Source organism: Ictalurus furcatus, chromosome 18, assembly GCF_023375685.1.
Source record: "Ictalurus furcatus strain D&B chromosome 18, Billie_1.0, whole genome shotgun sequence".
In the NCBI taxonomy this organism is placed as follows: Eukaryota; Metazoa; Chordata; class Actinopteri; order Siluriformes; family Ictaluridae; genus Ictalurus; species Ictalurus furcatus.
In genome coordinates this window covers 14,576,339-14,601,523 of record NC_071272.1, presented here as the reverse complement: position 1 = coordinate 14,601,523, position 25,185 = coordinate 14,576,339, and the positions used below count along the sequence as shown (strand labels likewise).

The window sequence follows — 25,185 nt, the reverse complement described above, 5'->3', positions numbered from 1 at the left end:
TTTCAAGGTTGGTTTGTTTGTTTTTAATATATATATATATATATATATATATATATATATATATATATATATATATATATATATATATATATATAAGCTGATGTTTAAGGAACTGTTTAAGCTCTTTGGGTTACTTTTAAGTAAAATCTGCCATTTTTTGTTAAAACAAAACAAAACAAAACCCCAACCTTAACTACAGTAACCAAATGGAAGTCTTTCTACTTTAATTTTTTTTCTAAACCAAAAATACAAATTACAATGAAAATGGTCGGGTTATTATTATTATTATTATTATTATTATTATTATTATTATTATTTAAAGCTTTCCTTGTGTGCGCCAGCTAATTGTGTCCACAAGGTCAAACCTTTCAAACGTTTGGTCCCTGTCAAGATACAAAAACACAACCCCAAACACCCCCCCCCCGCTGGAACTCTCCGTGCCTTTCTGAGTACACAGTGAAACCGGATCTGCGGTGACCCGCCCCTAGCTGAGCGCGCGCGCGCCATTCACCGGCTCGTGGAAAAGCGCGTGGCAGGAGCGCGCACCTGCAGCCCACTGGACCACTAGAGCGACGAATAAATATCACTGTCATTTACCGACTCACGCATAGCTTACGTGACTGTCGCATCATGATGATAATGATAATAATTCAGGATGCTTTAAAGAATTTTTTTGCTGTTTTTTTTTTAAAAGTATTTGCATAATATATCCCAAGTCGAACCACAGAGCCCTAGTCAAAACGCACCCCGTCGAATGGTACCGTCTGTAGCCTATCAATTACAGTCTAATACAAAGCCTATGGGATATTTACATAGCCCACAGCAAGTGTTCTCTCCTAACCCTAGCAAATCGTATTATCGCATTGTCATTTTATTAGGCTGACATGTTTAACAAATCACTCGTAACTGAATCCCTTTGTGCTACTCACGCGCCCAATCCCTGATGACAGTTTGATGGTTTTTTTTTCTGCAGGTCGTTTTTTAACTGTCGAGATATTAATTGAAATAAAACCGAACTCTTTTGCTTGCCAGAAATGCCTCTCATGGAAACAGACTATTTATTCTTCCTAAATAGGCGACACACGTGCATATGAAATATGTACACACGGTTAGAGCTGCAGAGAATTTTATTCAAGCAAAATAAAAAAAATTAAATTAAAAAACCCACCACCAAACGATATCCAAGCATTTCAGTTTGAATGACCATACATGTAAACACATAAATATTTGAGAATATTAATTTGAAAAACAAAGCAACACCAACAACAAAATCTTGATAGATTTAGCTCAAGCCATGATTGACTCATGCACTTGGGTATTTGTCCTGGTCGCTATCTGGTCTCCAGTTCTATATCTTAGCGTATATATATTTCTATCTATATACCTTATTTTGTTCATTAAACTGTAAAGAGCAGCACACACACACTTCCCCATGACTATATATCAATTTATCAATAGCAAGATGCACATCCAGCTTATTGATGTGACTGCGTCCAAAAACATACAAGTAACAAATGTTTGTCGCCATGTCTTTATGATCCCTCTGGGAAAGTATTTGTATATAGTGGTGTTTTTCCTGTCATGATGTGTGATATAACTGCCCACTCTACTATGTTGTCCTTTTGAGAGTCAAAATCCAGCAGGGTAACTCAGAGCACACTGGTTTTGTTGACCCATTCCACGGTTTTTCGCATCAATCAGCAGCAGTGGCATCTGCTTGTGTTGGTTGATAATGTCATTGACACTTTGAAAGATCTGTTAAAGAAATAAAATTCATTTGACGTTTACTATGTATATAGTGTAAATAAAAAAATGAATAAATAAACAGATAATGGTGGTACTTAATGACCAACTTTACAAAAGCAAGTGTAGGAGTACCTCAGAAGATTTAAGGCCAGTACCAAGCAGGAAGCCATCCTGAGCTTTCCGAATCTGAATGTTGAAGACTTTGTTCTGGTAAAGTACCATGAGTGTGTAAGGCTGGGTGGCAGAGCCCTTTGAGCTGTCCCGTACCAAGAATGCTCCATCCTAATGCAGGATAGACGTGAATGGGAAGGAAATATCAAGAGGATTTGAGAGAGAAAGTATTTGAGTATAATTATTAAATTATACTGGAAGTCATAATACTGGAAAATAACAGTGTTATTAAAAAAGGACTCACCATGTTTACCCTTCTCAGATTGCCTTCTGCCTGACCACGTGTAACCTGTCCCACATACCATAAAGGGTCCATATCCTACAGAAAGACAGAGAAAATACATTCTTTGGGATTTTCTGGTTATACTTCATAATATGTGCATTAGTACATATTATCAGCATAATATAAAGAAAATGAAGCCCAACAAAGCTACGGGCCCAGATGGGATCCCTATCGAAGCCTGGAGATGCTTGGGCGATATGGCGATAGGGTTTCTCACTGGGCTGTTCAATCACATATTTAACATAGAAGTAATGCCAGCGGAATGGAGAGAAAGTGTTCTAGTACCCATCTTCAAAAACAAGGGAGATGTACAGAACTGCTCCAACTATCGTGGTCTGAAACTCATCAGCCACAAAATGAAACTCTGGGAGAGAATCATAGAAGATAGACTCCGCAACATTGTCCCTGTAAGCAAGCAACAGTTTGGATTTGTTCCGGACAAGAGCACCATAGAAGCTCTGTTCGCCCTGCGGTTGCTCATGGAGAAGCACCAAGAAGGGCAAAAAGAACTCCATTGCATATTCATGGACCGGGAGAAAGCATATGATAAAGTCCCATGTGAAGAGGTTTGGCATGCCTTGCACCAGTCAGGTGTGCCAGCCAAATATGTCAGAGCAGTTAAACACATGTACGCTGACAGTAAGACCAAAGTCAAAAGTACTGTGGGAACCACAGACAGCTTTGATGTTAAGGTTGGACTCCACCAGGGTTCAACCTTAAGTCCATTTCTGTTGATCATGCTCATGGACAGGCTGACAGGTGGACTCCGGCAAGAACCACCATGGACGATGATGTATGCAGATGACATTGTACTATGCATGGAGAGCAAACGCCAAGCTGAAACAGCACTGGAAAGCTGGAGAGCCGCGCTCGTGAAGGGGGGACTGAAAATTAACAGCAAGAAGACCAAATACATGTGCATTGGTGATCCTGAAAACCATGACTCATTGAAGTTCAATGATGGAGAAGAAATTGAACAAGCAGATAACTTCTGCTACCTTGGATCCATTGTGGAGAAAAATGGAACGACCCGACAAGAGGTCAACCACAGGATCCAAGCAGGTTGGGCCGGCTGGAGAAGAACTACTGGAGTCATGTGCGACAAAAGAGTGCCAGCTAAAATGAAAGGAACCATCTACAACAAAGTGGTACGACCAGCGATGCTGTATGGTCAGGAAACAGTGGCCACCACAAAAAGACTTACTGCTGCTCTGGAAGTAGCAGAGATGCGAATGCTAAGATTTTCGTTAGGCCATACTAGGCTAGACAAAATCCAAAATGAGCAAATCAGGAAAACGGCCCAAGTCACACGCTTCATGGACAAAGCAAGAGAAGAGCGACTGAGATGGTTTGGGCACGTAAATAGAAGAGGGGTAGAGCATGTCACACGAAGAATGCTCGGAATGAAAACCCCAGGAAAACGGAAGCGGGGAAGACCGTTACGGAACTACATGGCCCAAATAAGCATCAACTTAAAAGAGGCCAGGGTGTCACTGGGAGACACCCACGACAGAGACATATGGAGAAAATTGATTCGCTGGGGCAACCCCTGAACTAGGGAAAAGCCGAAATGAAAAGAGAGAGAGAGAGAGTACATATTATCAGCATGCCCATCATGTCCCTGTTCATCAGGGGGTAGGAACCACTTTAGGACTAGTGAACTAATTTAGGGGTTTGGTCCAGTTTCAACTCAGCAGTGACACTGACATGGTAGTGTCTCTGGTGCTGGTATTAAGTGTATCCAAAAATATCCAGCTGACACCAGTGCTATGGTCAGAATCTGACACTAATAAAGAGTTACACAATGATTAAACACACTTCATGGGAAAAGATGATCTAAAATACACCTAAAACTATGCACCTACAAGTTGGACAAACAAGGTAGACGTTTATAATAATACTGCCAATAACTGTACACAGTTTATTTCAAACTACAGCATAAGACAATACATGTACATATTCATTACAGTAGAGAATAACCAGACTGGTTTGAGCAGACAAGATTGGAACAGTAACTCAAATAATTACTCGTTACAACCGTGGTGAGCAGAAAAGCATCTCAGAGTGCACAACACTTCAACCCTTGATGTGGATGGGCTTCAACAGCAGAAGAACACATTGTCTTCCACGCCTGTCAGCCAAGAACGAGAATCTGAGGCTACAGTGGACACAGACTCACCTACACTGGACAGTTGAAGACTGAACAAAGACCAAGTGATGTTTTTCCACTGACAGTTTATACTCCAGTATAAGACAATATACAAAGAGTATTTATTACTGATTTCTTTTAGTTCACTTGACTAAGAGAAAAATCAAACCCACTTCCTTAACTTTACAGAACACTGGTGCTGCTTTTAAAAGCAGTGTGTATTTTTTTTTAGTTCTATTTAAATACATTTTTCAGGCGGTTTACTTACAGTCCAGATTTATACACACACACACACACACACACACACACACATATATATATATATATATATATATATATATATATATATATATATATGTGTGTGTGTGTGTGTGTATATATATATATATATATATATATATATATATATATATAAAGCCATCATAATGATATACAACCTATAATATATAACCTAGAATAACCTACTTCCAAATGTACTAGTAAGGACCTGCAGTGCTTGAACTGCTGAAGACGCTGAGACTTTATGTTGGAACGCTAGTGAGAAGGCGCCACCTACTGAATACCCCATATAACAACAAGTTGAAACCCACCTGCTCTCCTCTTGAATTTAGATCAGGAGGCCTCATTGGTTGTTGTGGGGGAATTCTCGAGCTACCCCCTCTCATTGCTGTCATTTAGTAAAAATTGATCAGGTTATTAGTCAGTTCATTTCAGTTATTTGGTAAAAATCATGATTTTGTAGAGTTTGATGATATGTACCATCATGCAGTCTTGGAGGTAGAGATGCAGTCTGATTAATACTGTAAAAACAGGTAATAGTTTTTCACATATTCATATTACATACTTTTATATGTGAGGAATAAACACAATGCAGGGTGTGCTGTTATGTGAAAAATAATAAACTATGGCATGGTGTGATGTTGGAAGCTAATGATTTTCCTGTGATATAGTTTTTTATATTATATGTTGTGTTTTATTCTGCTTATAGCACAGCAATTTGCCAGTGATGATTTTTATTTATTTATTAAAAAAACACGTAGTTTTTCTTAGTTTATAATTTAATTTAATTTTGTGGAACATCCGCGAAACAACGTACTGCTAACACTTACATTATAGCATCACCAGCTTCTCTGTTTTTTGTTTTTTTGTCTCTCTACAGAAGTTAGTAAGACTAGAAATGCAACCTATATTACCATATTATTGTCATATACAATTTTTAATTGAACTGAATGAGCTATTACTACAGAAACAGTAACGTATTAGAACAAGAGACTATTAGAGTTGCAGGTGTAGGAAATTTACCAACATCAGAATTGAGAATTCAGCATCACTGTGGTATAAAATAGTTTAGCAAACTTCCATTAGAATGACAATAATATGCTAGTGAGCTTCACAAAATACCTGCCTAGATAAATACGTTTGTTTGTATGATAAGTTATTATGTAATGAGAATGAAAAGTGAAGATATTGTATTATAGAGTCATTATAGAGGTGTACTTTTTACACAGAGGAAGAAACATTTTTAGTGCAAAACACCCTCATGCCCTCAACTTTAATTAGCACCCTGATTACTATAAAATTTACATAAAACGTATTGCTTACAGCATCACTTTTAGAGTAGCACATCTTTTAACATTGTTTTGTTGAACTTGTTACATTAACTTCAGTGCAAAGATTCTTCTACCAAAGTAGATTTACCTGTCAGGTGGACCTCCAGGACCATGTGGTTGTGGTCTTGGTGATGGATTCCTGGCGTGCTTGGAGTGAGGAAAGGTGAAGCTGGACCTGGCACCTGTGAGAATAAGCAGAAAAGAGTGTGGGTTAGTATGAAGTATTTATAAATTAATATACAATATATATGTATATACAATATTTCTAACAAAGAGAATCACTGTGCTTAAAACAATGTAATGAAGAAATATGAAAGAAACACTTACTATCATCAAGTAACTGTTTAGGAGAAACAAAAACAATGAAAGACATTATAAAAGACTGCTATACATACTGTTCGATGTCATAAGAATAAGACATAACAACAGCAACATCACAAGTTGTTATCACAGGGCTGGACAAAACGAAGGAAGTCTTAATGAACTCAGAAACAACTACAGTCTATTGATCGTTTCAACTCTTTGTTGATGTGTTAAGTTTTATGAAGATCAAACCAGTAAAAAGGCCACATTTTTGTTGAACTTGACTGGCTAAGTAACTTAATGAATTCCATATAACATATAACTTCCTCTCCAAAAATGGATCAATTCCAAATAAATGGCTGAATGATATACAAAAGGACATGAAGTTGCAAAAAAATGGTTTTATGAGCTTAGAAGTAATTACTTTTTAGCAACATTTGCAATGCACTATTGTGCACAAATGGTTGCATTGATTTTTAATGGAAAACAGTTAAAATACCTCAGCTCTGGGATCAGGAGATTGCCTGTCAAAAGAAAAATCAAACAGTTTATGTTATTAGCTATTGAAGCTATTGAACTCTTGTGTGTTAGAATGTTTTACAAAAATGAGATATGATTTCTATATGGAAGACTGACATTGTGCACTTTAACTCTAGACATTTGTTACAAAGCCAAAATGACTACACTATATTGCAAAAGTATGTGGACACCTGACACCCATATGTGCTTGTTGAATATCCTGAATGTGCCCATTCATCCACAAGAGCATTAGTGAGGTCAGGCACTGATGTCGGGTGAGGAAGAATGGCGGGCAATCAGTGATCCTGTTCATTCCGAAGGTGTTCAGTGGGGTTGAGGTCAGGGCTTTGGGCAGGTCACTCGAGTTCTTCCATACCAACCAACCTTGACAAACCATGTTTTCATGGAGCTCGCTTTGTGCACAGGGACATTATCATGCTGTAATGGGTTTGGGCCTCTTAATTCCAGTGAAGGAAAATTGTAATGCTACAACATACAAAGACATTCTAGACAATTCTGTGCTTCCAACTTTGTTGTAACAGTTTGGGAAAGATCCACATATGGATGTCATGGTCAAGCGTCAACATATTTCTTGTCATACAGTTTATGTGCAGTTGCTTCCAGACAGCACTGTCATACAAAACCCATATATCAAAAAGAAACTAGACTTATGTGGTTATAGTGCACCTGTTATAAGATTGACCAGGATTAACAGAGGAGACACTTCTCCGCACCCCTCCTGCTGTGGGTAGTGGAGGTTTGGCCATTCGTGGAGGCTCCAAAAGCTTATCCATTCCAGCATTCCTGTTTTTGGCAGCATCACAGTGGCAAACATTTAACATTAAAAAGTGCAATGGCTAATTTCTTTTCATTGTTTTTACAAATTACTAAAAGCACAGGTATCATGAGGTTGCATCATGTCAGTCTTGTTATAGTTATGCCTCCAACTTTACATCTGTGCCACATTCCAGTGCGAAATGGACAGAATTGCTAGACAATATAGTTGTGGGGAAGAAATATGATATTCTGCACAAATGCTTAATGACAAACGAATAAATCAGAGTAAAGTTTGATACTAAATTAAGTGCATTTCCCCTCTCTACAATAAATATGATCATTACATTAATGTTATAAACAGGTAAAGTGTTTTAATCAAAGAACTTGTCAATATTTATACCTAACCTAGTCATAACTGCCCAAGTAGAATGAAACAATGGAACGTTAGGTAGCTAACTAGAGAACTAACATAGCTAAACAGTGTATATGTGCATGATTAAGGAAAACAGATTGTCCCTATGTTTTTCCAGAAGATCCTGCACGCAGTAGAGCCCAAATTCTACCATTTTCTTCCAAGTTTGGTCACCTGCCAGTTCCCACCCACCAGCCAGCTCTCCCCTAGCATATGACAGCTACCAACCACGGACGTTGAAGGATGTAATGTGCTTCGTCCAAGACACGTTAAGCCAACCAAGCACATTTTTTAAAAATTGTTGCTGGGTCCCGGGGCAGCAGAATACACTAAGACGAACACGCTATCAGCCCTCTTATCTAAGCTCACAGTCTAGTATTGCAATGACTGACAGGGGAGAGAGATTATGTCATTCCTCCCATCCAGAAAGCATGGCCAATTTTTCGTCCATGACTTCCAGCCACTTGGTGTGAGGCAGGAATAAACCCTGGATGAGATACCACATCATCTTAGGGCATGGTACACACAGACACATTCACACTCAGGGGCAATTTAGTACAACCAGTCCACCTATCTGTATTTTTTTTTTTTTAATATGGGAGGTAGGAGGAAACTGGTGAAGCCGGAGGAAACACACAGAAAAAGAACGTACAAAACACTACTGTGCCACCCACAAATACATTTCATACTTTAAAATGCAGTACTGCAAATGCACTTGCAGAAAGGGACTGTCAGGAGATGTGAGATGTGCAAACGCAGTGATGTATTCTCAGTGGTTAATTAACAAAAGCCCAAACTTGGCTGGAAACTGTGGTTTTGCATGAGTCACCTCCGCAGTAAGACTGTTTAGTTGCAAACAGACTGCTAAAGTTTAGACTTTGCAATCAAACAGCAATAATATATTTGTATTTTTTATTATATCTGTATTTTTCTAAGTTTGAATTATGTTTTAATCAGCCAGATAGCAAGTTCTAACAGGAACGGTAAAGATTAACTGCAAAGAAGGTCATAAAAAAGCCACTAGATACAGATACTTTACAGCATCATGGATTAAAAATGTTAAAAGAATATGACAGTACCTCGCTGGCGGCTTGACACTCTTTATGGGTCATTGTTTATTGGAAGAAAAAAAAAGAGACATCATGAATATTAAAAGTGAGACTCAGATCAAAGTAATGACAAAATAGCATGAACTGCATGACTTTGTACCAAAAAGTCAGTACTTTCATTTGGTACAGCTTCTTTTTACTAAAGATATTGAATTAAAAATATGCTGAACTATCTTAAACATTAAGGCAGCATCCTATGACTTTTCTATTATTCTTACAATTAAAAAATTCGTAACTTTTTTTGGTAATTGATTTGATTCGATTTTATATTTCCATTTTATACAAATACAAACTAACTGTTGTGCTGCTGATTACAAAGATATCTAGCAAAAATCTTTCTAACAAACTCATTTGTAAAATATTATTATGTTGATATTTTCATGTTTTGTAAATCAGCTATTAATGACTGGAGTAATTAATACTCTCTGCAGTTCACGTAGTTTGAAGTATGTTATGTACATTTAATGCCAACTTTGTTTAGAATAATATGCCAAATGTCCTTACCCTCTCGAGTGAGGTACTGACATTCCCACCTGTGAACACAGAAAGCAAACAGGTATTAATCTGCAGTGCTTAATTACATAAAGCCTCTGGAGAAAAGCTGTGTTAAGTGATGATGGAGCTGACAGAAAACATTTTATAATAGTCTCTAGTCATTTTTGTAACCTCGGTCCAAGAAGTGCCTTTCAGTTCTGTTCTGCCCGACCAAGCAAAACCTAGTAATCACATTGCTCTCTTTATGTGGCCTTATGTTGCTGTCATATCATTAGTCTTTATGCCATTTCAGCCTGCTTTTGAGCTGTTCATACTATATATTTGAGGAAAGCAAACTGATAAATTACTTTTTACTTGCAGGTTCAATACAGAATAATGGTATTTGGAGTTAAAAGACATGATACAATGAGAAATCCACAGGCTGTATACATATAGAAGGTGCAATATACATAATATTTTTCCTTGAAGCTAACGAGAATATTCAGTCATTCATTCTATTTCAGTAACTGCTTTATCCTGATCAGGGTCCCAGTGGATCCGGAGCCTATCCCGGGATCATCGATTGCATGACAAATGGTACTATGCACAAATATTCACACCAAGTCGCCAATCCACCTATTAGCATGGATTTGGACAAAACCCTCACAAACATAGAGAGAATATATGGAATTTTGTAACCTGAACTCAGGACTGAACCAGGGACCCTAGAGCTGGGAGGAGGCAAGACTACCCCCTACAATACCATGACACCTTTTAGGGAAACTGAATTGAGCAAAATAAACACACTACTTGGCAGGAAAGACAACACTTTCTCTGATCTGAAAAGATGCTTTTATGAGAAACTACATCAAGTCATAACATTTTGTACATTTACTTAGAATTGCTCTCTGTAATGAAATAAGTTACCTTTATTAGTAGCCCCCCTTTCCAGACTCCCTGGTTTTTTACTGCGATCAGGAGCTGAGAGGAAAAATTTAAAGAATGAATAACAGATAGATGAAAAATATAAGAACCTCCACCAAACAAACAAGAATGCACAGTGTATTCTTACGAGGAGGTCTTGGAGTCCTTTGAGGAGACTGTTCTGTCCTTGGGAATGTCCCAACAATCTGCAAGTGATAGATGATATTTATAGGCATTATAATAGTTAAAGAAAGCAGCTGAGGCAGAGACAATACTGCTGAGTAAGACTTACACTCGGGCGTCCCATAGCAGGAAGTGGAGGACCAGGACCAGGCCCGGGCCGTGCTGGAGGCACTGGTGGCTGGCTTTTGACTGAAGATCGATCTAAATATGAAACAAAGTGGATATGTATAGAATAAAACATAATGAGTTGTGCTGTTATAGATAAATAATCAACAGTGTGAAGTGGATTATTTTCGAAGATCAGGGTTTTCCCCCCCAAAAGTATTTCATTCCTCTTATACCACAGCAAGCTTCTACCAAACCACAACAATTTTCCATTAATTAAAGAATACCATTTTTGCATTCTATCCATTTCTGGCACAGGCGATTGCTTTAAGATTATATGGGAAGCCTGGTCTCCTCAAAAATGTAATTAAAATGCAGCAGTGAAATGTTTCAATATTAAATGCAGAAATATAGTCTATATTATTTAGCACTTTGGGTGAAATACAAAATTTTAGCAAATCAAAATATGAAATATCTCACTGTAGTTGTCAGGGAAATACTGGAGAAATACTAAGGACTACAATTCCCATCAGCCCCTTCACCATGTCACATGACTGTCTGCACCTGATTCATGTTCGGGGTTAATAAGAACTACTGTATAAGTCACAGTTTGTATGCTCTCTTTGTCTTGAATTTGTCTTATGTTGTGGTTTTGTGTGTTTCTTTTATGTCCATGTGTCTTTTCTTAGTATCTCAAGCTCATAGTTTATGTTTGGTGTTTTGTTCACTCTTTATTAAATATAATCTGCACTTGCATCCAAGTCGCCTCCCATGTCATGACAGCAATATCATGCTGTTTGTTCATTCATACAAAATGTTTTTGGTGGACAGAGCAGCATGCAAGACTGTAGAAGCACCTCTGATAGAACTCCATTGCCACATGGCCTCTATGGGCTTCGTTTTAATGGGAGAAAACATTCATTGGACAACAGAGTTTTAATGCATTTCATGTCTGGCCCAGACACATGGCTCTTAGCTTGTTCCTCTGGACAATGGCTTCTCCGTATGATGATTGAGAGGCCTCTCAAAGTGGTGGAACCTCGTAAACAACTGCCAACCACTGAAACAGTAATGAACATGACTGATATTTCAAACTTAAACATGTTGGCGCCAGTCAGACTTGCAGTGTGTTCAGAGCTGCATTAGTGGTCACTAGCCTAATGCATAACAACCATCCATCCATTTCCCATACCGCTTTTCCTACACAGAGTCGCAGGGGATCGTGGAGCCTATTCCAGGGAACTTGGGGGAACAAGATGGGGGGGCACACTGGACGGGGTGCCAACCCATTGCAGGGCACAATCACGCACACACAAACACACACCCATTCACACACTACAGACAATTTGGAAACGCTAATCAACCTACAATGCATGTCTTTGGACTGGGGGAGGAAGCCAGAGTACCCAGAGGAAACCACCAAAGCACAGGGAGAACATGCAAACTCTGTGCACACAGGGTAGAGGCGGGATTCGAACCCTCAACTCCAGAGGTGCGAGGCAAACGTGCTAACTACTAAGTCCCCTAGTGCATAGCAATTTTACACAACCAGTAAAGCTTGTAATTTTATCTTTGTAATTGGTAAATAAATTGAAGTATAAAGTCATGTTTGATTACTTGTTTTTTTGTTTATTTATTGGATTAGTTAGCTAGCTGTCCTTACCGTCTTTAGCTAGCTAGTTAGCAGCTTAGCTGCTTTTTTTAGCGACATGGCAGACAATACTAATATTGCTGACCTGAAGTATTTCACTGTTACAACATGTAAGGAGAGACTGAGAATTAAACAGGAGGTAAGACTAACATATGAAGCATATAAAACAGACTCATATGGATATACATTATACTTCAATAATCAACACCTGTGCTTCCTCTATTTTAGAATCCACCAGCCACCACTAATTTAAATTTATGTTTAAACGTTGTGGAATGACTGCAAGTCAAATGATTTCCTGTTATTACTACTATAATATCTTTAAATAATTGTTTCTTCACCACTCTTAAAATTTTAAAGAAATGCAGCTTGTCACGCTACCAAGAAAATACAAAGTCCTCTGAAAACTGGAGACACTGGAAATTCCTTCCAAAAAGGCTAAAAAATATCACAGAAAGCTGTCTCATATCAACGAATAGACACTGGAATGGAGCGTCTGCCATACAAGTCCTTGTATAATTTGTTATCAGTCAACAATTTTGACCTATCAAGATTCAATAGAGCTGTGATATAACAAAGGATAAAGTGATGGAAAGACAATGTGTTTGTCATGTGTTCATTACCAATGTACTCGCTGTTGCTGTGCTTGGCAGCACAGATTTGGTGATGCTGTACGTCATCAGGCGGCTCACTTGGGGGCGGCTCGTAGTCATTATCACTGTCCACTCCAGCATCTGCTGCTGATTCATAATCTCCACCACTGCCTTCTCCTTCATCGTTTGAATTTGGACTCTCGTAATCATCATCGCTTTCCTTCACATCAGCAGTGATGTGTGTAAACATGAACAAAGCAGTCAAGTATGGAAGTAAATGAAATAATCAAAGTAGGTGATAGACAGGTCTCAAGAATGACTTACAAACTCTTCAGAACCCCAGCCTTGGTCCTCCGCAGGCAAATCTATTGTAAGAGTTGGAACAGAAAATAATATTATGTAATGTGAAATGAGACCCCTTGAGCTTTTGCAGTTATCAGGGGTGGAAAAAGTACTGAGAAATGATACTTAAATGAAAATATACATAATGTGTAGAAATCTTACTCAGTTAAAGGTGGAAGTCTAAAAGTGGCTACTTTTAAATGTTCTCAAGTATTAAAAACAAAAAGCAAATGTTTTTGATGAAATGATGAAATTAAGTTCATGTCATGTCTTCATATGAAAATCTATGAAGATCTTTTATTACTTATGTACTGTATACACTGTTATAATATGATTTTTGTTTTAAAGCAACCACATTGTTTTGCTTGAAAACATCATTTCATTTCTGTAGGTTTGCTTGCATATGCACGACTAACGCCACACACGTTGATAATGAATCAAAAGTAAAATGTCATGTTAATAACCAATATTTAACATTAGCTAGAATTTGATTGCATTTGAGCAGTAATTTGAATTTACATTAGTTAGTGGAATTGATGCAATCAAATATTTAACACAGAAGTAATGCCATAGGAATGGAGAGAAAGTGTTCTAGTACCCATCTTCAAAAACAAGGGAGACATACAGAAATGCTCCAACTATCGTGGTCTGAAGCTCATCAGCCACAAAATGAAACTCTGGGAGAGAATCATAGAAGATAGACTCCGCAAAATTGTCCCTTTAAGCGAGCAACAGTTTGGATTTGTTCCAGACAAGAGCACCATAGAAGCTCTGTTCGCCCTGCGGTTGCTCATGGAGAAGCACCGAGAAGGGCAAAAAGAACTGCATTGCATATTCGTGGACTTGGAGAAAGCATATGATAAAGTCTCATGTGAAGAGGTTTGGCGCGCCTTGCACCAGTCAGGTGTGCCAGCCAAATATGTCAGAGTAGTTAAAGACATGTACGCTGACAGTAAGACCAAAGTCAAAAGTGCTGTGGGAACCACAGAGAGCTTTGACGTTAAGGTTGGACTCCACCAGGGGTCAGCCTTAAGTCCATTTCTGTTTATCACACTCATGGACAGGCTGACAGATGGACTCCGGCAAGAACCACCATGGACGATGATGTATGCAGATGACATCGTACTATGGACGGAGAGCAAACGCCAAGCTGAAACAGCACTGGAAAGCTGGAGAGCCGCGCTCGTGAAGGGGGGACTGAAAATTAACAGCAAGAAGACCAAATACATGTGCATTGGTGATCCTGAAAACCATGACTCATTGAAGTTCAGTGATGGAGAAGAAATTGAACAAGCAGATAACTTCTGCTACCTTGGATCCATTGTGGAGAAAAATGGAACGACCCGAGAAGAGGTCAACCACAGGATCCAAGCAGGTTGGGCCGGCTGGAGAAGAACTACTGGAGTCATGTGCGACAAAAGAGTGCCAGCTAAAATGAAAGGAACCATCTACAACAAAGTGGTACGACCAGCGATGCTGTATGGTCAGGAAACAGTGGCCACCACAAAAAGACTTACTGCTGCTCTGGAAGTAGCAGAGATGCGAATGCTAAGATTTTCGTTAGGCCACACTAGGCTAGACAAAATCCAAAATGAGCAAATCAGGAAAACGGCCCAAGTCACACGCTTCATGGACAAAGCTAGAGAAGAGCGACTGAGATGGTTTGGGCACGTAAATAGAAGAGGGGTAGAGCATGTCACACGAAGAATGCTCGGAATGAAAACCCCAGGAAAACGGAAGCGGGGAAGACCGCTACGGAACTACATGGCCCAAATAAGCATCAACTTAAAAGAGGCCAGGGTGTCACTGGAAGACACCCACGACAGAGACACAAGGAGAAAATTGATTCGCTGTGGCAACCCCTGAACTAGGGAAAAGCCGAAATGAAAAGAGAGAGAGTGGAATTGATGCTAGTCTGTTAATTTGAGCAAATTAGCAGAACTGACCTCACTTTTTTCAAATTAGCGTTCATGTCATCTGTAGCGGTGAAAGAGATGCCTCATTTTATACAAGTCTTTGCTTATTCTAGCATGTTGAAGAATTTCATTGAGGTAGGGCCAGGGGTGCTCATCCTCAAGTTCAACACCGCAGTCCGGGGGCTTATCCATATTCAAACGGACACAGGTACAGTGTCCTCCACAAATACTGGCACACTTGGAAAACATGAGCAAAGAATGCTGCGAAAAGTTATCTTTATTGTTTAACCTTTTGATCGTTTGTTTACAAAAATTCACAAAAATACTCTGCTCTCATGGATATCAAACAATTGGAAACACAACACAGGTTTATTTAAAAAATCTTTGTTAAATATAGGTGTGCAACAATTATTGGCACCTAAATGATTTCATATGAGAACAATATATTTAAAGTATATTCCCATAAATATTATACATTTTTTAGTACACCTGGGTGACTAGGAACAGGAAATTGTTCAACCATGACTTCCTGTTTCACAGGGGTATTACTATGAGGTAACACATAGGCCAAATTCCCTTAGTCATTCATAGCAATGGGTAAAACCAAGGGATATACCTGTGATGTGCGGCAAAGGGTTGTTGAGCTTCACAAAATGGGAAGTAGCTATACGAAAATAGCACAAGCATTGAAAATGCCCATTTCCACCATCAGGGCAATAATTATGAAGTTCCAGTCAACTGGAAATATTATGAATCAACCTGGAATTGGATGTGTGTCTATACTGTCTCAACGCACTGTGAAGAGGATGGTTCGAGTGGCCAAAAAATCTCCAAGGATCACAGCTGGAGAATTGCAGAAGTTAGTTGCATCTTGGGGTCAGAAAGTCTCCAAAACTACAATCCGAAGTCAACTACATCACCACAAGTTGTTTGGAAGGGTTTCAAGAAAAAAGCCTCTTCTCTCATTCAAAAACAAACTCGAGTGTCTTCAGTTTGCCAGACACTTCTGGAACTTCAAAAGGGATCGGGTTCTATGGTCAGATGAAACCAAAATAGAGCTTTTTGGCAATAAACACCAGAGGTGGTTTTGGCACACACAGAGAGGTAGCCATATGGAAAAGTACCTTTTAAATATGGTTAAATATGGTGGTGGCTCTTTAATGTTTTAGGGCTGTTTTTCTGCCAGAGGACCTGGACATTTTGTTAGGATGCATGGCATCATAGACTCTATTAAAAATCAGCAGATATTAAATGAAAACCTGACTACATCTGCCAGAAAGCTTAAAATGGGCCGTGGTTGGATCTTCCAGCAGGACAATGATCCAAAACATACATCAAAATCAACACAAAAATGGTTTACTGACCACAAAATCAAGGAACTGTCATGGCCATCCCAGTCCCCTGACTTGAAACCCATAGAAAACCTGTGGGGTGAACTGAAGAGGAGAGTCCACCAGCGTGGACCTCAAAATTTGAAGGATCTGGAGAGATTCTGTATGGAGGAATGGTCTCAGATCCCTTGCCATGTATTCTCCAACCTCATCAGGCTTTATAAGAGAAGACTCAGAGCTGTTATCTTGGCAAAGTGAGGTAGCACTGTATTTAGTACTGACAAAAAAGGGTGCCAATAATTGTTGCACACCTATAGTTAACAAAGATATATATATATATAAACCTGTGTTTTGTTTGCAATTGTTGGATATCCATGAGAGCAGGTTATTTTTGTGAATTATTTGAACAAAAGATCACAAGGTTAATCAATAAACGCAATTTTTCACAGCCTTCTTATTTACCAAGGGTGCCAATATTAGTGGAGGGCAATGGAACTAGTATATAATACCACTAACTACATAACTGTGTCGCATGAGAAGGTCACTGTGGGTAAAAAACTGGCACAATTCTTGTTTTTTTCTACATTGATTTTCTAATTTTTTTTCTACATTGATGAACTTGACTGGATGTTAAACTGAAATGACTGGATACTAAATGACTGGAGTCCATTTGGTTGTCTCTCATCCAGCCAACAAGACAACAAGACCTTCATTATTTGTAGAGTACTTTGATGGTCTAAATAAAAATCTAAGGTGTAAAAAGTAAGTTTTTCTGGAGATATATATGTATTGGATATTCAAATTCAATTACACTCAGGTAAAGTATAAATAAGCCAAATACTTAAGTATAGTAACAAAGTACATTTGCTCAAGTTATTTCCACCTATTTCCAACTTCTGTTGTGCGTAATTATGGTCAAAGTACCCAAACAGTCTGTAAAGGATTTCACTGAGTTTTTAGTGATTGTTTCCTATACCAAAATAAATGTAAAAAGAAAAAAAAGAAAGAAAAAAAATCCAATATAATAGTCTTTTCAATTCACTTTCTTGTATTTTTAAATGTGAGTTTGACAAGATTTTCAGTAACTCCGTATTTGAAGGAGACCTACATTAGGACTTTATAACATCTTCATAAGCATTGCAGGAATATTCTATAAAGGAACTGGAGAACTCATTTAGGTTTTTGTGTAGTATGTGACTGATTTGAGAGAAAATAAAACAGATAAAAGAGTATTGTACTGTACATATTGGGAAACTGTTTGGTACTGTTGAATACATACATATCTATCTATCTATCTATCTATCTATCTAAAGTGAAATATTTCAAGCCTTTTTTTGTTTTAAGCTTGATGATTACAGCTTACAGCTCATGGAAATCAAAATTCCAGTATCTCAAACAGGACAGAGGGCATTTCTTTAAATATTAACTTCACAAGTGAGAAAATGGTGGTGAGGAAACGACTGTTTTTAGATGCTATAACATAAATGACAACAGGAACTAAGTTGTTTGCAGACATTCCAAAACATTAAATGTAACTATAAAAACATCCAAATGTATGATGTGTCATTCATTAATAAATGTAAAAATCTGTAATGATTTTTTTTATTGGCAACTTGCTGTAGTATAAGAGGAATAAAACTCTAATGACATGTTGATTATTTTCCTATAACAGCATGCACCAAAGTGTTTTGTTCCTTACATAGAAAAGGTCTCATGAATGTTCATAAAAACAAACAAACAAACAAAAAAACGGGTAAAAAAAATCTCACACTATCAATGTCCTGGCTTTCTTTCATGCAAAGTCACATACTACATAAAATCTCTAACATCGCATTACTAGCTTGGACAAAATTCCTTAATAAATACTACAATATTGCTTTCAAGAAGATACATGCAATGCTTATGAATGTGTTGTGAAAGCACAATGTAGGAACCGTTCAAATTAACTGTTCCTTGTATGTTCTCTAGCTCTCAAAATGCTAAAATGGGTCTATTAACACTGAATATCTGATCAAGCAGTATCATCTATACCTGCTTCTTGGTACTTGGGTGCAGAGGATCTAAAAAAAGAAAGATAGAAAAAAATTAATTAAAACTTTTCAAAGCTATAACTCAACAGAGATGCATTATGTATATGTCGGATTGCTTGCCTTAATTGGAAAAATCCTCTCTTCTCCTCTTTTTTGTTGATTTCCCGGGAGATCTTGGAGATGAGTCTAGATAAGTTTGTAAACACAAAGTGCGCAACATATTTTTATTCACCAGTAATTGACAATAGCATAAGTTAACATTCAGCTTATGTCTCTGTAGTAGCCTATATTTTAGATTGTATGTTTATTGATTGACAACATAGATAGTAACAATAATGAATATAACCAATTGGCCTTTTACCAGTAACATACATCAGAGTTCACTAAAAGCACATCACATTTCATGCTAGTCTAGCAACGAGTGTAAGGGGTGGGCGCACAAGGCTGATCTTTGACAGGATGTGGTAAGTGAAACAGTTCCCCTTTCCTCTGTGCGCTTTTATAATGCTCTATATATCAGCTTTATTTCCAATGTCATATTCAACAACATTATCCTTTATTCAAAGCTTTTGATCGCACTTGGATACTCTGTGCTAGTTTTCTGTTCCTTGAAAATGTGCACATTGTGCATTTTCATATCTGTGAAACAAGCACTGAATAACATATGACTCTGCCCTTCAATGGTTCCTGCCACATCTGCGTTTCTTGCACTATCGCTGTAGAGCAAAGCTTCCTCTTATTGTCAGTGCATGCGGCAGGACGGAGGACAGAGAAATGAATTTAGATTTATGAAGATGGCCCAGCAACAAAATGACTAGGAAGTAAAAATACAAATTGATATGCAGCTACAGGTAAAGGTAAAAGCAAAACAAGAAATTTTTCTCGAATTTCAAAGGAATAACATTAACCAATGAACCATAACTAATTCCTTTCAAGGCAACATGAAAGACATGGACTCAATTCATCAGGTCACTAGTAATGCATTGGCCTAACTTTTCCGACTTTTTACAACTGTTGTGCAGGATTTGAAGACGTCAATAACCTTTTAAAGTACAGCAAGTACAACAAACAATAGGATTAAAATCAAGATCAACAGGCAGGTAAAAAGGAACAGGTAATACTCACGGAGCATGAATTTTGGGGAACTTTTGAAGGTCATTATCTGACATATTCTAAACACAAAGATAACTTACAGGTTAATCACAAAATAATGCTTTGTTATTGTCATGCAGAAAAACAAAGATAATGAGGATTATAAAAAATAACAATTAAATAATGAGTTAAGCAAGAACAGAAAAATATTTTACCTCTCAAACCCACATTTAGTATGTTTTAGCAATATGTAAGTTTTTTATTGAGTTTAGATTGCTGTAGTTTTTTTCTTTAATAGATGTACTGAAAAAAAAAATGCTGAGGAAGCATTTATTTTAATCTACTGTCTCATCTACAGATCTCTGTTCTACTGGTTATTTGGGGTTCAACATGCTCAACCTATTTCCTATTTTTCGGTAGTGTTATATTCAAATCTAGATATAGTTATATATAGATATAGACGTAGAGACGTAGAGATGTTAGGGGTGTAACGAAATGCCAGCATCTGCATCTGCACCTGTTTACCACTCCAAATATTTGTATTCATATCCATATTTGGATTTAAACCCAAATTTAATCCTACTTGCACAGATACTATTTTTGTTTGTACCTACGCATGCTATTTTCTAACAAATTTAGTTGGTTCCAAAATATAAACAAACTAGTGGCTTATTTAAACCACCATGACCCTGACCAGGCAGCTACTAAGGATGCTGTAAATGTGTCACACAGTGCTGCCATGTTAACACTTTTGTTTCATATGTAACTGCTCGCTTGTGCCTGCATGAAAACAAAAAACTCCAGCTGGGGTTTTTTTTTTTCTGATGGGGTCTAGCCTCAACTGGACCTGAACATTTTTGCTGAACATTTTTGGCAAAATTTCTTAAAAACAACCCAAAAAATGAATAGCCTATTCATAAATGTGTTCCTATTCCTTTAGGACATGTCATCTGTTCAATCCGAATGTATTTGCATTCTGTTACATCTCTAATAGACTTATTTATGCAGTATTATAATATACTGTACAGACGAAGATAAGATTAAAGGAAAAATCTAAATAAAGTGCCTTAATAAGGTGTTGGGCCACTGTAAGCCACCCAAATAGCCTGTAACTCGAACTGTACTGGAGGGATAGTGCTCCATTCTTCCAAAAGATAGTCCCTCAGTTGGTGTTTTGATGAAGATGGTGGAAAGAACGGTCTAGAATGTTGCTCTAAAATCTCCAATAGGTGTTCAATAGGGTTGAGATCTAGGGACAGCATAATCACTTACGGCACTGAAATTCTCAGTCACCTGAAGGATAGTTCTGTTTTTCCTAACATATTACACTAGGGTCATTAAATGTGAACTTATGACCAGAATTTATAGCCATACTTACTGATGGCTTTCCCACAGATCTAAATGTTCATTGTTCCTATTGAAACACAGCCAAATGAGAATGTTTTTAGTGAACTGTGACTGAAGCCTCCTGCATTTGTGCCCAATATCCTGCAAAGCATTTTATAAATGAAAGATGGAGGATGGTGCAATATTAATTGCTTAATTTTATCATGCAGTACTCCTGTCTAGAATCACCTATTCAGGGATTTTTTTTTTTACTTTAATTTGTTATCCATCTGTATATTTTGTTGCCTTCACCTAACCAAACGATGCATCGTATATGAATCTTTCCACATTAATAGCAGTTACCACTTCTAATAATGCCACTTCCTTAAACAACAACCAAGACCCAATGACTAACCCTACAGTATGAAGGGGAAATTTGTTCATCCACTACACAAGAAGAGAAAAATGATTCAATTTCTTGTACTTGTTTTGTAGTTCCTCCTTACTTAGGAGAAAAATGGACCAATGTTGGTAAGCTTTAATAATGTTTAACTCTATATATTGTTATAATTGCGAACATCTATACCTACTTTCGACCTAAAAAAAAAAAAGCATTTCAGCTTTCAATACATAAGGAATTAAACATGATGGGCGTACTGTTTAGAAAATAATCAATGATGTGGTGGTGTCACGATGAGGCCTGACAGTTATTGTTACAACACAAAAGTCTGCAACAGCAAGTCTCAAACGTTTTATTCCTGTTATACCGCAGCAATTTACCAACAATTACAATGTTTATTTATTGATGAATGACATACGACAACAACATTTTAACATATTTTTAAACAAAAGTTTAAATTAAATGTTGTGGAATGTCTGAAAAACAAGTTACTTCCTCTAATTACTTTCAGCTATAAACAGTCGTTACCTCTCCAACTTGTTTTTTTCTCTCCCTAGGAGGTAGTAAAACAAAACAAAACAAAACAAAACAAAACAGAAAACGCAGCTTTTCATGTTACCAAGAAATCACAAAATGCATTGTTCTCTGTCCTGAAGAGTTTCCAGTGGGGAAAACTTAAAAGAACAACTCGAATTCTGACTGTTACAAAGCACTAACACTGGAGACTCCTTCCATAAATGTTACATAAACATCTCAAAGCTTCACAATATTACTGATTATACAGTATGTTTCTATTGGTTAAATAACAGTATTTCATTTTGTTTATTATTAGGTTTAGATTTAGTGGAGCATTAGCTGTTACTATACATATGATTATGTATTAGAACAAGAACTATCTATCTGAACTGACAATTCAAAACCACTGTTTTATAAATTATATTAATATATTTAGCCTGTGCAGGTACCCTAACTCTTATTAGGCAGGGAAGAGAAAGTTTCCCTGGAATGTATACTCACCAGAAATCTGTGCCCGGTTATTCCACTTTTCATAACGACTTTGTCACAGCCAGCCAGATCTCGCTGTTAACAAAGAATAAAAGTTATCGCTCATTTGGAAGTTAATAAGAATGCAAACAAATCAGACAAATGAGATACAAAGGCACAATATCAGTGTTGTAATCTGACCATATTTACCATGTTAATAGTTCCTGATGTTCTACATAAAGTGATTTTTATCTGGATAGAATTTTTTTTAAATGGTGTATGTTGATGAGTATGATGGTGTATGTTGATGAGTGTTGCCCCTAGAAAATGAACTTCAGGTTCATACAAATCATAAAAATTGCATTTGAAGTAATAATGATGGCTTCTGCTGGTGCAGAAATACAACTTACCCTTCTCAAAAAGTCAGCTAAGTGTGGTGGATCCCAACCCATGACCTCTGATTTAGAAGGAATGCTATCAAAACTCATGGTTTCAAGTTTACCACTCTTCAGTATAAGAAAAAAAAGAAAGAAAGAAATAACTCGGTTCCCAAAACAGCAGCCTTTCCTTCAACTGTAACTTCACATCACACAAGATACATGACAGCTGGAAAGCTGAAAAGATGTTTCACCATCCATTTGTTGGCCTACAGATAAAAACTGTGAAAAGCTTGAGACGATCTACCCGCAAGAAGTGTGGTAAGACACGAGAGAAAAAAAAGTTAGCAAAAAACTTGTGAAGATGGCCAGAAGACAAAAACCAGCAAGCTTAAAAAGTTCCTAGATGGTTACAAAGTAAAATAATTTAGAAAAATTGACCAAATTACTCCATAGTACATGTATATATCTTTAAAATCAGCAAGACCCAGGATTTGACTGAACGCACCGAGAAAAGAAAGAATAACAGAACTTCCCTGTAGGTTTCCTGTTGATCACATTGGTAACAAATAGGGGAAGTACAAGTCCTTTAGCGAGAAAGAAATTAACATGTTTCTGTTAACTTCCTTGCCCACTCTGTTTCACTCAGAAATCTATTTATACTGTTCAGCCTTAAACCTGTGAATACAGACGTTTCTTCACAAGTATACATGAATTACATAAAGACAGTAGCAAGCATGCAGATAAAACAGGAAGACAGTTGTACATATATGGTAAATTATGTTTCAGGGGGGTGGGGGGGTGGGGGGGTTGGACAGTCTCAGAGGTTTAATTATTTTGGTTTAGATTTCGAAAGCGCCTTATTCCTACTTTAACTGGAATCTGTTCTGTTGTAATCATTGTTTAATGTGTGTGGCACATTAATTTATTTAATACAGCAAAACATTACATTTCATTACATAAATGTAAGGTGAATATGAATGAAATCAATAATCACTGGCACAAGTGGTGCTACAAACCAAAAATGTGGTGCATTATATTTCTTTGTTCCACAGTGCTATTGGATTCTCTTTGCAAAGCAAATCACAAGAAGAAGCCTGTATTTGTCACATATAAGTTACAGCACAGTGAAATTACTTTATCACATATCCCAGCTTGTTTGGAAGCTAGGGTCAGAGCACAGGGTTAGCCATGATAAAGCATATCTGGAGTAGATACAGTTAAGGGCCTTGCTCAAGTGCCCAACAGTGCCAGCTTGGCAGTGTTGGGGCTTGAATCTCTGACCTTCTTATCCGTAACCCAGAGCCTTAACTGTTGAGCCACCACAAGTGTGCATGAAAGTGCTGTTCTAAACATAATTGTTTCTGGAGCAACTTCTATGGTTGATGCTCCATGTAATCCAAACTAATAATAAACAATAAAATAATAAAATGATAAAAGTTATTTAACAAAAGCATAACATAAAACTGTTGATATGGTGACATTTTCAGAAGGTATCTCCAGTGTCAAGTGTGCTGGTAGTTTTCTGCCATAGTCTTCAAGACAGAGGACTACCACCTCCCGGATGGTATTACAAAGTCCTTTTTTTGTCTTATTAACTTCAAGAGAGAAAAAAGGGAAAAGCTGTTTATAGCTGCTATGACATATAACAATAAACCATTAAAAAGTACAACGTGTTGTTCATTAATTAACATTATAACAGTTTGGAAATTCCTGCAAACTATCTGATACGTGCTGTTATAGGAAAATAATCAACTTCCAGGTAGTATCGTGCCACCCTGCAGTTAATGATTTTCCCATAACAGCACCCTCTATCATGTTTTATTCTTCACTTGAAAGAAATATGTTATATACTAATGATCAAAGTCAATCACAGTTTTACAGTTACAATTTAGGAAAGAATTTCACAAAAATGTATTTCAATTCAGACATTATACTACATTAACAAATATGTTTTACACTTATTTTGTGTAAGCTAGCCAAGCTCTCAGTCAAAATGGTTAACATTAGGCTAACTTTTACATTATGTACTTAAAACATCCATATTTCTTCAGTTTTTATTGAAACATGATTTGTAATGCTATGTGTGGTATAATAAAATATATATATTAAATTATATTAAATAAAATATATTTAATAACCATTGCAACTGATAAACAAAGACTTTTGTATACCAATGATAGTTTACACCCACATCTTGAAAATCTTAGTTTTTTTCCCCTGGACCGTTAGTTTGTTAATGGAAACTGGTGAACTTTATGTGCAATATTGTTTAACATCATCTAGATTTATTCCCGGTGATAACATCTGCTGTTTGTGTATCCTCATAAGTTTCAACTCTATATTACCCGCTACACAGTATGATTTTTTTTCCACTT

At 37.2% G+C, this 25,185-nt stretch overlaps 1 protein-coding gene across 1 annotated transcript; it reads right to left on the bottom strand.

Annotated features, from left to right (window-relative positions):
• Window positions 1–786: 786 nt before the first annotated feature.
• Window positions 787–23,490, bottom strand: lcp2a (lymphocyte cytosolic protein 2a). The gene is made up of 21 exons (XM_053649029.1): window positions 22,841–23,490; window positions 22,464–22,526; window positions 19,754–19,800; window positions 18,749–18,814; window positions 18,630–18,658; window positions 13,334–13,374; window positions 13,040–13,229; window positions 10,770–10,861; window positions 10,626–10,683; window positions 10,481–10,534; window positions 9,584–9,612; window positions 9,050–9,069; window positions 7,469–7,585; window positions 6,762–6,786; window positions 6,287–6,299; window positions 6,048–6,141; window positions 5,109–5,149; window positions 4,940–5,016; window positions 2,162–2,236; window positions 1,879–2,028; window positions 787–1,755 (listed from the first exon to the last, which is right to left on the bottom strand). Exons 1-21 carry the CDS (start codon window positions 22,916–22,918, stop codon window positions 1,630–1,632), a joined length of 1,485 nt encoding a protein of 494 aa, XP_053505004.1. The 5' UTR covers window positions 22,919–23,490; the 3' UTR covers window positions 787–1,629.
• Window positions 23,491–25,185: the final 1,695 nt, after the last annotated feature.

Excerpts from the sequence above, each read along its gene's own strand:
- lcp2a (XM_053649029.1), bottom strand. The coding sequence starts at position 22,918 with ATGAGTTTTGATAGCATTCCTTCTAAATCAGAGGTCATGGGTTGGGAT. Across the intron at positions 22,527-22,840 it reads TAGCTGACTTTTTGAGAAGG|CGAGATCTGGCTGGCTGTGA; the intron begins GTAAGTTGTATT and ends CTTTGTTAACAG. Across the intron at positions 10,535-10,625 it reads AAGGACTCCAAGACCTCCTC|CTCCTGATCGCAGTAAAAAA; the intron begins GTAAGAATACAC and ends TTTTCCTCTCAG.